This window comes from Rhineura floridana, chromosome 2, assembly GCF_030035675.1.
Source record: "Rhineura floridana isolate rRhiFlo1 chromosome 2, rRhiFlo1.hap2, whole genome shotgun sequence".
Classification (NCBI taxonomy): domain Eukaryota; kingdom Metazoa; phylum Chordata; class Lepidosauria; order Squamata; family Rhineuridae; genus Rhineura; species Rhineura floridana.
The window spans coordinates 42,517,893-42,533,724 of NC_084481.1; the positions used below are offsets into that span (position 1 = coordinate 42,517,893).

A 15,832-nucleotide genomic window follows, 5' to 3' on the forward strand; every position below is an offset into this window, starting at 1 on the left:
GTTTTTGGGGCAGGGGGCAAGAGGATCTGAAGTTGGGTAGGGGGAGCCAGGAAAGCCTTCTTGTGCAGGGTTCTGCTTGATTTGTCTCTGGATCCAACCCCATGGTTTCATTGCCATATCTCTTCTCTTGTGTGAAGCATCCAAGATAATCCAGATTGGGGACTCTTATACCTCTGTGTTAAGAGAGCCAGTGTGGCATAGTGTTTAGAGTGTTGGACTACGACCTGGGAGACCAGGGTTTGAATCCCCACACAGCCATGAAGCTCACTGGGTGACCTTGGGCCAGTCACTGCCTCTCAGCCTCAGAGGAAGGCAATGGAAAATCTCCTCTAAATACCGCTTACCATGAAAACTCTATTCATAGGGTCGCCATAAGTCGGAATTGACTTGAAGGCAGTCCATTTCCATTTCCATACGTCCATTTCCATACCATTAATAGCCATGGATAAGTGCAACACTCATTGTAGTCCTTTGGGCAGAGAGCAATTCATCCCTCATGTCAAATATGTGCAAAGGGGAAATGCATTCCTTCTTCCCATCCCCTTTTTGGAGGCTTGATGGATTCTGATCACATTGCATTTTTTCTCAAGTTATAAGGTTTCAAAAGTTCTGGGCAAAACTTTTAGGGCAAACTGGACAGCATAATTCTATTTCTATTCTGAATTGAGTCAACATTTTGTAGCTGTATTAGTAATTTTTCATCTACAGTATATGTCAAAGTAAAGGGACCAGTTGTTTCTAATGGAAATATGAAAGTGAAATAGGCAAATTAGTAAGTAAAATGGACATGCTTAGAAAAATGTGAAAAAGCAGATCTATTTGTTGAATCATAACTATTATTTATGCAATATTTGCATAAAGACAAATATCAAAAGTGAATTGGTACAGATATTATTCTAGTTTTCTGCATAACTTTTCTACAGTAGACAAAGCACAGGCAGCTTCGTATTTAAGTCAAACTAGTTTCCTGTGCTGTATCATAAAACTTTCAGTCCAATCAGCAACTGCATTTAAATACTGCAAATTGTAGCAGCAAAACAATAATTCTGCTGATTAGCCCCTTTCCATTTCTTGTAAGTGAACTGTTTATGCTGTTGAGTACCTTTTGAAAAAAGAAAAAGCCAAAACAGCCTTGATTAGTCAAGGAGTAATTGGATGACTTGATTTTAGCAAGAGAATGAATTGGTTGATGATAGCCTGTAACTAAGTGTAGTGGTTCTGTTCAGAGGAATACATAACATAGAGTCATCAGATCTTGACAGGTATAACATAAGCACTGGCAAAATCTCTGGATGTTTTGAAATAATTGTCATGTGGACGGTGTAAGAAATGGCAGAAGAGTGTGCACATTGTAGAATAATATCCGAAGGCAACTTATAATTTAAAGTGTGCATATAAAATATAGATAGAATTTATGGTGTTAAAATATGGTTAAGAAGAAGGGTAGAATGCATAAATTCTGAGAAGGCCATGGTGCTTTTACTGTATTGCAGGAAGATCAAATTGACCTTTGTTTGTATTGTATTCCCCCCCCCTTTTTTTTTAAGGAAGAAGGATTGAATTCCTTCAAGTGATCCTTTAAAGTAGGGATACCAATTGCTTTGATGTTTTTAAAGAAATAGAGGTATACAAATATTTTTATAAAATAAAGAAATAAATTCAGGCTTCTAAGGAGAAAAAAGTGTATTTGGTGAGATGTGATCCTTAAGATTGGGAAAGGGCCCTGTAGAGAGAGCTGTAGAGGGTAAGGAAAGATCCCACAGTGTAAAGGAAGTGTTGCTGCTGAATAATTGGGGCCATTTTAAAGTTCTGCATTGGTGAATCATGAATTACGAAGGTGGGGGAGAAGAAGGAATACATAGCCATTGAAACTAGTTCTCAGTATTTTACAAAGATCAAAGAAATAAAGTGATGAAGACAACTGGAAACAGTATGAGGACAGATGTTTAAAATGTTTGCTCCTGGCATGATGCAGTAAAGGGAATTTGCTATGTTTTAGGGGTCAAATGAACTGCAAGAGTATTCTTATGACAAACTTAGTGTATTACTCATACAAAGCTGGGATTCCGGGAAGGGTGACTTCGCTTGTGCCTGCTTTTGAGACGGGCTCCCGCCTCAGAAGAAGCTTATTCAGATATAAATCAGTCAGAACATTTTTTTTTTTGACTGATGAAATTTCTCCCGGGCAGGGAGAAACGTAGAGATCAACCTCAAAAGCCTGTTTTTGTTGGGAGGACTGGATTTCATTAATTTATGAGAAAAGGTCCAGCCAGCAATGCCGGACGGACTTCCGAACAAGCTCTATCTGATTAATGCGATACGTTTATCTTTTCTTCAAAGAGAAAACGGACTAACAGGCAAGCACCCTTCTTTCTATTTTTTTTTTACTTGGTTTAAATTGTTGCAGCAAAAAGAAATTTGTCAAATGAATCAGCTTTAAAGAACTTCTGGGTGAGCTATAACTCTTCTCTGTTATTCACGAAATTAACAGCTTATCTCTGTTTCTATTGCAAAAAGCTGTCCTGGAAGTGCATTCTAAAGATATAAACAGAAGAGGGATTTCTATCCTGAGGAGAAAAAAATAAAAAATATGAACTTTGGAACATTATATTGTCTGGGACTATTCTCTGGTCTATTTTATTTTGACGAATCTGCTTCTTCACGATGCCACTAGCTGTTTTGATGCTGGGAACTAAATTTGTTTTGTATTCTTGAACATAGAGAGATAAGGCAGGCTGCTCTGTTTATACTGTGATGTCATCAAGCCTGGAATATTAACCCAATTGTTGCTGAAATAAGAAGTAGTTCTTCTTTATTTTTGTTTTGTTTTGTTTTCGTGGTTTTAAAAATGGCAATCAAGAAAGTGGCTGAGAATCTGGAAGTAATTATGTTTCAGAAAATAATGGATGAGATTGAGATAATGAAACAAACCCTGCGACAGGGTAGTAAGGAGCTGAAAATTGAACTGAGCAAAATGACGCAGGAGCTTAAAGAAATAGGGGATCCTGTGAGAGAGGAGAATGAGATCAGAGATGAGAAAAGAAAAAATAAAGGGAAGATACAAGCCCTGGAGATTGGAACAAATGTGGAATTGGAAAAAGATCTGGAGTTTATGGATATTAGAAATAAAATCTACTGTTTGGAATTTAACGTTATCTCTGAAGAAATTAATGAAGATATTAGAGATAAAGTTATCAATGGCTTGGATAATTTTCTGGACTGGAATGACGTGATGGAGCTTGATATAGAGAAAATCTATGGAATTAACTGCAGCCATGTGACAATGGAAAAACTCTCAAGAGATGAGCCAGTGCATTTTGTAAAAAAGAAGAACAGAGATATGACTTTACAACAATATTTCAGCAACTTATTCAGAATGGATGGCAAGAAAATATTTGGGATAGAGGAAATTCCCATCAGACTCTTATTATATGACTATGGCTATGACAGCAAGATTATTATGGAATACTGATAATGGAAGATTGGACACTGAAATTACTGGACTTAACAGGACTATTGAAGATGGAAGATGGAATTAATATGGATAATGGAATAATGGCTATTGAAATTATTGGACTTAACAGATTTGATGAGATGGATTAATCGATATGTTTATTTGGACTATGGTTATGACAATAAGATTATTATTATTATTAACGAGATGGATTAATTGACATGTTTATTTGGAGAAAAATTGATAGATATATTTCTTAAAGAATTGAAACCTCTCTTTGACTTTTTGTGGAAAGAATAAAGTAATGTCTATCAGATTTGATGATTAATTAAGATAACTACTGGAGGAAAGTGATTTTATAATATAATTTAAGAGACAGGATTGTTATATATTGTAGACCTATAACTGATCTGCGACAAATGGGAAGTCAACATTTTATTTTTTTGTTTAATCATTTTTGATTTGTTTTTTGTCTTTGAATGTTTTATGATTTGGTTTTGTTTGTTTTATGGAAATTTGAATAAAAATTATTGTAAAAAAAAAAAAGCTGGGATTTCAAATCAAATGGAGTTGAGCCGTTTATTTCTCTTAAGGAGTTGGGAAGCTGATTATCTAAAGATGGCCTTTATGTCTGTTCCCATAATGCCTTCCTTTCATATACTAGGATGATGCTTCTATGGTTTCAGTGAGAGCTCTGCTGTCTTTTGGGCCTAAACAGGAAGAACTCCCATGTGCTTTCTTTGTATGCCATGGGTAGAGACCCTCAGGTTGGGGGCTGAATGCAACCCTCCAGATTCTCTGTCTGCTGCTCGGAACTCACCCCAGAGCCACAGCCCGCACTGGCCTGGCTTCATACCCTAAGTATTTTTGCCTAGCTGGAATGTGTCCTTGAACTCAGATAATGCCTGCCACTTGTGTGTATGGATGGAGGATAGAGGGAGTGCAAGAGCATGTGTAGAAACATTCCTACTGAGCAAAGCTAAAATTTACATTACTTGCTCTATCCATTTTTGCTTCTGACCCTGCCCACCACCGGATGTGGCCATCAGAAGGTTGCCCAGAAGTGAATATGGCCCTTGACCTGAAAAAAGTTTGTGTATGGTGACAGACACTGAATGAAACTTGAGCATTCTTGCTGTCTTTGGAGAAATGGAAACACTATTTAGAATAAATTATAGCACTATTCTGGGCCTATCATTAGGCAGAGTATGATAGCACACTAGGCAGAATATTTTGGTGTCATTAAAAGTCAGCAAAATGTCAATTATTTGCTTTTTTAAACATCACAGTGGGGACACCATTGGTGTTTTTTGGCTGAGGCACTAAAAGGTCTTCAGGTTGTCTTTGCCAGATACAGTGTTTGTAGACTGCAAGGATTCATAATTTGTATTCTACAAAAACATTAAGCAGTGGACAGCTACAATAGGCCCTGTTCTTTCTCGTTTTATTTTGAAATATTGTGCCACCCCAGGGCAAAGACTAATAAAAGGCATACCCTATCTCAGAAAAAGTGTTACCCAAAAACAGACATGGGCAAGACAACCTTGAATTTTGCTCATTTTATAACATCACTGCCTCTCAGCCTCATGAAAACCCTATTCATAGGGTCGCCATAGGTCAGAATTGACTTGAAGGCTGTACATTTACATTTAGTTTTACTTGGGGTGAACACTCCATGTGTGTCTTCACTACTTCTCCAGTTACAGCTGCCTTCCTTTGGGCCTATGAATTGTATGCATCTTCAAAACTGAGAGACCTCAAACAATTACTGATGGTCATGAAGTACTCTTTTATCATGCCGTCTCTTGTGGACAGGCATTCAACTGAACATTCTGCTTAGTTCAAGGGTGGAGAACCTGTTGCCCTCCGGATGTTGCTGGACTACAACTCCCATCATCCCTAACTTTGGCCATGTTGACTGGACTGATGGGTGTTTGAGTCCAGTAACGTGTGGAGGGCCATAGTTCCCCACACATGGCTTAGTTGGAACAACTCTACATGCCAAGGACAACTCAGCTTTGATTTACCTTCTTAGGCTGAGAAATCTTTTTCAGCACTGACTATTAAGAATGAAACCCAGTGAGTGTTCCTTTCATCTGCCTATGTAGAGAGAACTGAGCCCGTTAGATAACACATCTAGACTAAATCATGCCAGGGTCATGATCACCTTTAAACCTTTTGGTGTTCACAGATCACAGCTACCTCAGAAAATATACTTGGGAAATTATATTTAATGGATCTATTAATCGCTTCTCTGCCTCAGAAAGCTCATGACAATGAAATATACATTGTGATGCTGCTGCATATCTCTAGGGACAAGGGTCATATTTCCCAGATTCTCTTAGTGTGAATATACTGCATGGTGATAGAGCTACATAAGATCCTCTTATGTCAGCGTTCTTCAAACTTGGGTCCTCAGATGTTGTTGGATTACAACTCCCATCAACCCCAGCCAGTTTAGCCAATGGCCAAGGATGGTGGTAGTTGTAGTCCAACAAAATCTGGGGACCCAAAGTTGAAGAACAATGCACTCTGTTCTTTACCATTCTGAAGGCTTATACAACTCTGTCTCTCAAACACACGCTTCAGAAATAAGACCCTCCATTGCATCCTGGAATACGCCATTAACAGGTTTGCAGAGTGTCGATATTAAGAAGCTGGCTTCCATAACCAGTGTACTTCCTACAACTATATAATGCAGAGGTTGCCAGTGTGGCACTTCTGAGCACGCATGTGCCCGCACGCCTTTACTGGCTCCCAAAGGATCCTCTCGCTTTGCTGAAATTTGGTTTGAAAAAAGCATTCTGTTGGAGTTGTGTGTGCTCAGTTGATCTCTCCCTGTTTGGTGCCCATGACAATTTCTCTGGTTTGCAAATGTGCCCGTGGGCTGAAATAGGTTGGTGACCCTTGATATGAGACAGATGGTTAAAACTGTTTGTCTCTGCCCCTGCTGTTCCTCTCCCCCAAGTTCATAAGCATAAAGGTAACCTTAGTGCCAGGTCTGAGACTGTCCATCAGTTCTTGGGAATTTAAACAGCTGTATACCTAAATAATTATTTCTAGAGGGGATGCCTTGTTAGTCTGTTACAGTAAAATCAATAGAGTCTTGTGGTATCTTAAAGACTAATATAAACATTTGTGGACTGCAGTCTACTTAATCAGATTCATGAAGTGTTATCCTGAGGTATCCTACTCCACAGTAAAAAGAAGTCAGATATGCTAATAGCAAAACCATGTACTGTCTTATGGCAAATATACAGCCATTACAGGGCTGCTGAGTAACGAGAGGGGAGGTTTGAGCATGCTTGGAGTAACCCAAAAGTTTGCACAAGTCAAAATTATTGGGGGGGGGATCTAAGGGGCAGGGAAACTAAACAAAACTCCATACCCTCCAGTGGCAGAATGGAAGGGGGAATGAAATCAATTGTCCTGAAAGAAGGCACAGCTGAAATGTTGACCAAGAGCAATCCACATTGCAACATTTTGTTGCAGACCTCACCTGAAAGGAATATGGTAACTCCCTTAAATAACCTGAGATTTTGACAAGCATTTGCTTCCCCAACTGGAACTCCTTGACTGCTTGTATGAATGATACAGCATTCATTGTCCTACCTAATGCAGTTTGTACTCTTTGAAGCAACTGCACCATTCATTTACTTGATTAGTTTTACATACTCCTGCAGTGCTTTTGGTATATCAGACATTTTCCAGATCTTTTCTGCAAATGTAAAAAAGAGAGAGAAGGTAGCTATGTCAACCTAAACAGTACACATCTTCCAGAGAATGATGTGCATCCTAATTATGTGTTCAGCATCTGTTCACTGGACCTTGTGCTAAGCTATAATATAGTTTCTCTTCCAAACTCTTTATTTCAAAGCCCTGTAGATCATCTTCTGGAGCTGTTTTAAAAAGGTGCAAGGGCAACAATTACTCATGGAGTTTCTTTCATAAGGGCTTCTTGAGCATCATTTGGTGGAAATGTGAGATACAAACTTAACAAATAAATAAACTAATAATATAATTGTGCTACTGTATCATTGTCCCGTTCCAGTATGGGACGCTATAAGTGCAGAAGCCTGCATGGATGGAAGACGATGGATGTAGCTAGATGCTGTATGTGTATTTCCCCTCTCCAATTCAGTAGTTGGGATTGTATGTGTGGGTTTTAGAAGAGAGCTCTAGCTAGGATGGGGAGTCTCTAAATTCTCACAGTAGGTGGCATATTGGTCAGTACTGAGTCAGACCATTGGTCCATTTAGCTCAGTATTGTGTACACTGACTGGCAGTTGCTTTCCATGGTTTCAGGCAGGAGTCCCTCCAAGCCCTACTTGGAGATGCTGGGGACTGAACCCAAAGCAGCTGCTCTGTCAGTGAGCTATGGCCCTTTCCCTGAGCACTTCCCCCTTGCCCACCTTCTTCAGGCCACAGACAAACAAAAACATGAACTGCAAACAGCAGGTAATTCTAGAGAGATTGTTGTATTGATGGCCTGTGACCTCTGCTTTTGTGGGTTGGGTGAATAAAGAATTCAGTGCTAAATGAGTGTGCACAGACACTCATCTTCACTGGGCATACATATTGGGCAGTATTCAATGAAATACTTGCACTAGCACAAAACTTTGTGCTAGTGCAATAAGATGTATGCCCTCTCTTCCCCTGCACCCTCCCCAAATCTGCTTCAGAGGGCAGGCAAACCTCCATAACAGATTTAGGGGGTGTGTAGACGTAGGAGAGGGGGAGAGCATCCTGTTGCGCAAGGAGAAATCCTTGCATTGATGGAATGTTAACCTTAGCATCATGTTGAATACAATCCAGTGTCCCAGAATGGCAAAACCACACACAGTCCACGTGTTTCTCCACCATATATGTGGTATGCATAAGCTGTTTGTCAGTGCAATTCTTTTCGTTGGCCAGGTGATGTTTGAGTGGTTGCTAATATGAAGTTGTTTTTGTTTGCAACTATGTTTCCAATATATGTAGGAAAGTGCTACAAGATGAGGGAAAATGTTACCTGATTCTCTGATCTTTGTTAGATACTTTTAAGCAGAGGCTAAATGGCCATCAATCAGGGATGATGTATTAGTGGGTTTCCTGAATCAACAGGGGGTTAGACTAGATGACCTTCAATATCCTCACCAGCTCTGCTTCTTGGATTAGACAGAATGTTTGTTCAATGGAAAAGGCAAGGCATGTGGAGGGGGAGGGTAAGAATACACCTGTTTATGGATTCTGAAAGAGAAATTGCAGATTTTAAGGACTTATGACCTCTGTGGTAACTGATCAGATTTCATTTTCGATCACCTTTTGTTTTTACAAATGAGAAAATAGCTTCAGCAGCTTGTAGCCATCCTCCTGCATTTACTTTTATGTTACAGTAAGCACTCGTAAAATAATTGTACTATGTGATTACTATTAAAATGTTAAATAAAATTGTTGTTATTTCAGTTTATAATTCCTCTCCTTACCAAAGGTCCCAGATGGGTTATACATAATTTCAAGAATGAAAAAAATGCAGAAAATAAACAGCTAAAAATTTCCAGATATAAATAAGCAGCACATAATGAAAATAACTGCCATATTAACTCCCTCCGAGGGGCCTGGGAAAAATTAAAATATTAAATAAATGTAAAGCATAGGAAGTGGGGGGGAAAGCATGTAAACATTTAAAGGACCTAAGAATATGATAGACAACATAAAGAGTATTGCAGTCACCATCCTCATTCACACATCACAGTAAACTATAGTTAATGATTTATCGTGAATGCATCAAATGCAGCTGCTTTGTTTCATCTTGCTATCCTACGATCCTTATCTTAGCATTGTATCTGAACCAGAGATTGTGGTTTGTTTTACTCCCAACAAACCACATTTTGTAGCCAAGGTTTGCCCTTTGCTTACCAACAGTGGTTGGTTTAAGCAAAACAAACCACAATCTCCAGTTCGGACTTAATGCTAAACAAAGGATGATGGCCTGCATGCTAGTGGGCAGGAGCAAACAGCCCAGATTGGCATGGTTATAGTCAACTATTAACTGTGTTATACTTTGTTGTGCAAACTAGATGACAGAGAGAAGTAATTGAGAAGGGATGCTTACTGGAATAGGCAAGGAAAACAAATCGAACCAAAAGAAGAGACAAAGGCCAATAAAGTGTGTGGTCTGGAGTATCACAGTTCTAAATCTTTTTACTTGGAAATAAACCCATCATGTTTAGTGGTGTTTACACACAGGAAAGTTTGCAGTTTTAAGATGCTAAACAAAGAAGGGAGAGAACCTGAAGGTCAGAAGGAACAGTTCCAATTTAATATGAACAACAATTGGTAGCCAGTAGAGGGGATAGCAAAGAATGGAAATTTGCTAGACCTGATAAGCAAAAAGTAATATGGGCCATTGAATTCACCGAAATAAAGGTTTAACACGAGAGGGGAATAGAATAGTTCAGTAGTTAAAATGGGAGGTGATACTTCTAAGGATATGGGGCAGTATTCAACTAAATAATTGTGTGAGCGCAATGATTTCTGTTTGTGCAACAGGACTTCTCCCCTCTTCTCCCCCACATGCATTCAGTGCTATCCTCAAATCTGATCCAGTGGGTTGGGGTAACTCCCAGAACAGATTTAGGGGGTGAGGAGAGAGGGAGCACATTCTGTTGTACAGAGAGATCCTTGAGCTGATGGAATATTCACCTTAGCACTATACTGAATACAACCCATGGTCCAGGTTATCAAAAGCCGAGACAAAAGTTCAAAAAGAGGGATGAACCAAAGATAAGCCTGCAGAAGAAATACCCACTGGGATTTTTGCATTTGACCACTATTGTACCTTACAATGTCTTCATGACAAAGTGTATTTTTTTTAGATTGAGAAGTTGCCATTAATATTTCCAGTTGTGTAATTAGGACAAAAAAGCACTAGCTTTACTGGTCATAGGTCTCACAGTGTGCCGATCGTGATATTCCCCATGTGGGGAAAAAGTGATGTGTGAATTGTCCCAAAATGTGGCAGACTTGCATTTCTCTAGTCATGTGGTAGGTGTTATTTTATTTTATTTTATACAGCCTTGTATGAAAGTATTATAGATAGAATAAAGAATTATACTATGAGATTGTGATCCTAGAAAGCTAGATAATAAAAATGTCATTTTAATATTATTGGTTACCACAGAAATGTTAGTATTTGTGCATTAAGATATTTAAAAACAATTTCTGAGATCAATGGGAGTATTACTAGATGGTGCCTAAAGTTTATGTTGTACATAATCATGAGTAGGCCTATAGTTTTAAATTAGAATTTTCTTAAGAAATAATTTTAATTTTTGTTTTCATGCTATTATTTATTGATAACTCAAGAGTATCTCAGTTGAATTATATTGCCATATTATGTCTTTAGAGGGGCATAAAGTCAGTACACATGTGTCAGTAATATTTGGTTGTTTTACCCTTATGTTTCCATTGGCAATTCGAAATTATGGCTTCAACTGCACTTTAAATATGTGATAATAGCATGTGTTTCTAATAAGGGCCAGCACCATTTTGTTGAGATAGTGTGAATGGTTGTCACTCATATATGACAAATGAACCTTCATCTGCTTCTTTGATGGCCCCCTAAAAACCATACCCTCAAATCAGACCGATGAAATTAGCTGCTGTGTAAATTGTGCATCTGAGTGGTTCATTATCTAATCACCGTCAAAACCATAGTGATAAAGTAGTTTGAAGCAGAGAAGAGGTCTGCCAGATGATTTCAGGCCTTTTTTTCCTTTTCTTACTCAGTTTTTTTTGGTAAAGTCTGTTTCCCTTGGAAACGCATTAGTATAGTATAAACTTCAGAATTCTTTGACATAAACTTCAGAACAGTTTTAATGTTTACTGTATCTAATGAGTGGCTTAAAATGCTTCTATATTATTCTGAACCATTTTATTTATTAAGAGATATATAAAGATACCTTTATTTGGTCACTGTTATACATTGTGAGATGCATTGACCCTGATACTGATACTAAAAAGTACTGACAGATTCCTTGTTTGAAAAAGCACTTAAATGCTTGTAATTAATTTTTGTGCTGCCATTGTGCCTATGACTGGTAGATGGTTTCATCTACTTTAGCTCTATTATGGCATTTATTTATTTATTTTTGTGGTTAGGTAATGTATCTTTGCTTGCTTGTTTTGCTTGGTCAACTGAGAATACTGTTTAACATCTGAATTTTGCTCCCCCTCAAAGGATCATTTGATGATGATGATATCACACACATTGAAGGAAGCGTTGAACCAGTTCGAGACATTGAAATAATACATGAAGAACTTAGGCTAAAAGATGAGGAAATGATCATGCCCATTATAGACAAACTAGAAAAAGTGGCTGTACGAGGAGGTGACAAGAAATTAAAACCTGAATATGTAAGTAAGAATTCCTTCAATTTTAAAAAGATTTTTCTTTCAGTGCAGGATTGATTTTAAATAAGGTTGACACAGTTGACATCAGCTGCAGGTTTTATTGCACTGGGAAAAACTAGCTGGTCTCAGTTTTAAGACACCTCAGCTTTCTACTTTAAAATTATTCCATCAAGTACATACCATATTGCAATTAATTAGTTACCCCAATTTTATTTGCATATATAAATTGTGATTATGTAAAACAGAAGATTGGGGGGGTTAAAAGAAAGTTACAAATACAAAAAGTACAGTAGACTTTTATGTAGTGTATATATGTAGTTTAATAGTGAACACTGAAGATCGCCATGCCTCTAAATTTTTTCCAAGAAATTAAATTGTTTGGAAATGCAGTATCAGTGTTTTCATCTTCAGTGTCTACTGAAGAATTATACTATGAGATTCTGATCTAGAAAGCTAGATAATAAAAATGTCTACTACTTACATATCTTAGGACATAATTGTTTTGGTCTCCATTGCATTTTTCAAAAACATTCATCATATGTTCTGCTCTTCCATTCATGTTTCTTTTGTTATTTCTGCATCTAAAGTTTGCATCTTGTGTGATATGTATTTGTGCACCAATTCCAAAGTACACAGTAGGTTGTATTAAGAGAATTATAAGCACAGGAGCACTTTCCTAGCTCTCCTTCTGCCTCCTAAAAAGCCACCTTGGATGCTCAGGAGACCTACTGTAATGAAGAGAGAGAGTTGGCTGAAACTTAGTGCTGCAGCCCCCATGCTCATCCCACACCTTTTAGAGGGTCCCCCAAGCTTTGAGAGTGGAAGAGGGGGCAGGTAAGTCCTCTTGTGTGAGCATCTTTGTGCTCACTTTTCTTACGATGTAATCTAATAATGGGTATTACATCTGATTTCATGTATAAATTTCCATTTCTCTTTAAAATGTATGAAAACACCAAGTTAGACCGTGTTTGCATTCATTGTACTTTAAGATTGGCAGTGGTATATTAACCGCTATTAACGCCATGTAAGAATGTCACAGTAGCTTTGCCATAGGTGAACACTCTGAAGATGCAGATGAATTAGAGTTCTGGCCTTCCATATTTACTTGCCAAAGAAAATCTTTGACTTAATTTAACCTTAATTTAACCTTTGTCTAAGGTTACCTGATGGGATTGCCCTCAAATTAGCCAAACTAATAGACAGGGATCTGTCTGGAACACAGAGTTGGTTTGTTTAGCTCAAACAAAAATGAAGCCATTTTAGAATCTGGAAATTTTCAGATCCTAAAAGATCAGAAAGCACAGTCCTAGTCCTGAATTTTGACTGGCATTGGGCAAAGTGGAAGGTCAGGCTCCAGAACTTAATATTGACTGGGCCATCCAGCAGTTGCAAGGAGAATGCCTGCATCCTTTTCTGGAATCTGGCTAAGAAAATAAATATAATGGTTTGGATCTTGAGATAAGTCAACAGAAGGGAGTTGAAAGAAAAGAAGTTTCCCATCCCCTTCTTTTCCTTGCAGCTTCTTTGGAGGGTCAGGGGCCCCTCCTGAACCAGTTGGGGGTTAGGGCACAGAGGGCTGCTGGGTGATGGCAACTCACTAAAATTGAGTAGATCTCTCTCTGATTTGGGGTAATTTCCAGCACCTGCTGTACCCCATTCCACATTGTTCAGTAGGCTCCCCGAGTTTCTGAAGTGTTTTTGGGGGCACAGGTGGCTCCAAAGGGGAGGAGAGGATGGAAGACTTCCCTTTTATGAATTTCTTTCCATTCACTTATCTTTAATCCTAAGAAGTCTGTATCTTTGAGTAGAGGAAGTGTATCTTCTATATAAATCTAGAAAAAAAGTATGTCCCAGGTATTGGAGTTTTAGAGGATTCCTAGGACAACTTTGTTCCTTCAAGAATTGCTTATTGTTGTCAAGGAGAACATAGTCCGACAGTTCTAAGTTGTTACCCTTCTCCGTTTCTTTGCAAAGTATCATTAATCACCATAATGGTATATGGATAGTACGGGGCTTGTGCTAGAAAGCGAAGTATATTCCATGGTCACTCAGTGCATGGGCCATTTTGATAATTGAAATGAAATGGTATTCCTTGTTATGCAGGCATTATTAGAATCATACAGTTAGCTAACCAGGAAAAACAATTTGCAGGATTTCTGAAGGGTGTTATATTTCTCATTCATGCCATATTATCGGTAGCGAGCATTTGTCAATCAGGAATGATCATAATTAGAACTGAAAAAACCCTTCCCTTTCTTCCATGAACTAGCATTTGCTAACACTTGTTAATACCACTGAGGATTCTTAGACAATCCTGACCCATGTATGGGTTTAAGGCTGACACAACCATCTGAGCAACTTCTTTGAGCTGCCCCTCTGTCTTGCTACCAGTGACTTTTTTAAAACGACAAAAACAATAAACCAACAGTGAGGAAGCAAGTTCATGCATGGAGGCAGAGAGTAAGTTGTGGAGTGGCAATGGTTGCCAGAATTCGGCAACTTGATAGCATTATATAAATGATCCCTTTTTCAGAATGTCTGTGCAGTCCTTTGTATGAATTCTGCTTAGAGCTGCTATAGGACCTGTCTAGAACTTTAGGAAGTCTACTCATCAAGTCTACTGACCATTATCTCTTCCTGCTGATCCACATGAGAACAAGTGATACTGCCAGAGACAGCTTTGAAAGTATTGTGTGACTAAGTGGCTCTGGGTAGGAAGCTGAAAGTCCTTGGCAAGTTGTAGAGTTTTCGTCATTTTTTCCTGTTGAGAGTCATGCTCTAGGAAAAGGAGAATACGGGAAGTGAATGATTTGCTATGCAGATGGTATCATTATATTCATAGACCATGGTTTGTGCTGGCGTGGGCAGACTATAGATTTATGGGATTTACTTTATGTTTTTTCCCAGAAGCCTTGGGTCTAGCAACCAGAGCAAGATGCAAAATAGTGACTCAGAAGGGTAGACATACTCTAAGAATTAAGGACAGGGTAACTCTGAGCACAGACAATTCCTGATTTTTCTTCAAGATTTTGTAAGTTCCAGCAGCCTAAATTTAGGGTGTGCATGGGAAGAGTGATCCGGGTCTGTCAAGGGGTGGCGCATCAGGTAAGGAGAGGCAGGCAAATGGCAGGAAAAAGAAAAATGGCAAAAATGCAGAGACCTACCTGACTGCCAGCTGCATCTTCCAGGGAGAAGGTAGGAGAGGGGTTGGGGGGGATGTCTTATGATGCACGGTGCAGACTTTCCCACCAAGCCTCTTCTTTCTGCCTGCCCCCTCACCCAACACCTAGCCCCCTGAAGCAGCACCCCACTAGATGGAATCCTTTGCTTATCAACTGGCAAGCAGAGGATTCCATCATGTGAAGGCACAGCAGCTTGCACTCCATGAATGCCTTGCCTGCAGAAAATGGACTCATGAAGGCTCAGCACCTGTCTTGCCCGTTGTCCAAGGACTCAGTCGCAGACGTGTGTATGGTTTTCTCTCTTTTTATTAAAGTTAGATACATCAAAAGCAGTGCACCTCATTAACCTAACTACTCTTGCTAGGAACATTGGCCCTAAACGAACACTGACTAAGCATGCTAACGTGGCACTAAGAGTCAGCAACTGGGTCCCCCCCTCCGAGTCCCCTTAAGTAGGCTTGGATTGCATGCGCACATGCAGGCTCCTCCTCAGCTCAGTCTGTTGAATTTCCTGCCCCAAACGCCTCCGAGCGTGGGGCGAAGGTGGTTTGATCTCAGCTTCCGTCTCTGACAAAGGGGGGCTGCTAACTGATGGTTCTAGTGGGGGAAGCTGGGCAGCGCTCAGCTCGGAAATGTCTGACATGCAAGGTTGATTCTCTGGTGGCAGTGGCACTTCCACAGGGGAACGAGGAGCTGACGGGGGCTCAGCTGTCCAAGACGGGGGCTGGAGTGCCCTGGACTCCATCCCGCTATTTGCCCCCTCCCCAGGTTCCCAGTCCATCCTCATCCTCTGTTTCACTCT

At 39.4% G+C, this 15,832-nt stretch overlaps 1 protein-coding gene across 4 annotated transcripts in view; it reads left to right on the forward strand.

Annotated features, from left to right (window-relative positions):
• Nucleotides 1-15,832, forward strand: part of OLA1 (Obg like ATPase 1) — a 164,119-nt gene that overhangs the window by 61,952 nt on the left and 86,335 nt on the right. For all 4 annotated transcript variants that reach the window (XM_061608460.1, XM_061608458.1, XM_061608457.1 and 1 more), the window contains one exon: nucleotides 11,676-11,851. In XM_061608460.1, the coding sequence (XP_061464444.1) occupies nucleotides 11,676-11,851 (176 nt within the window). The remainder of the gene's footprint in view (nucleotides 1-11,675; nucleotides 11,852-15,832) is intronic.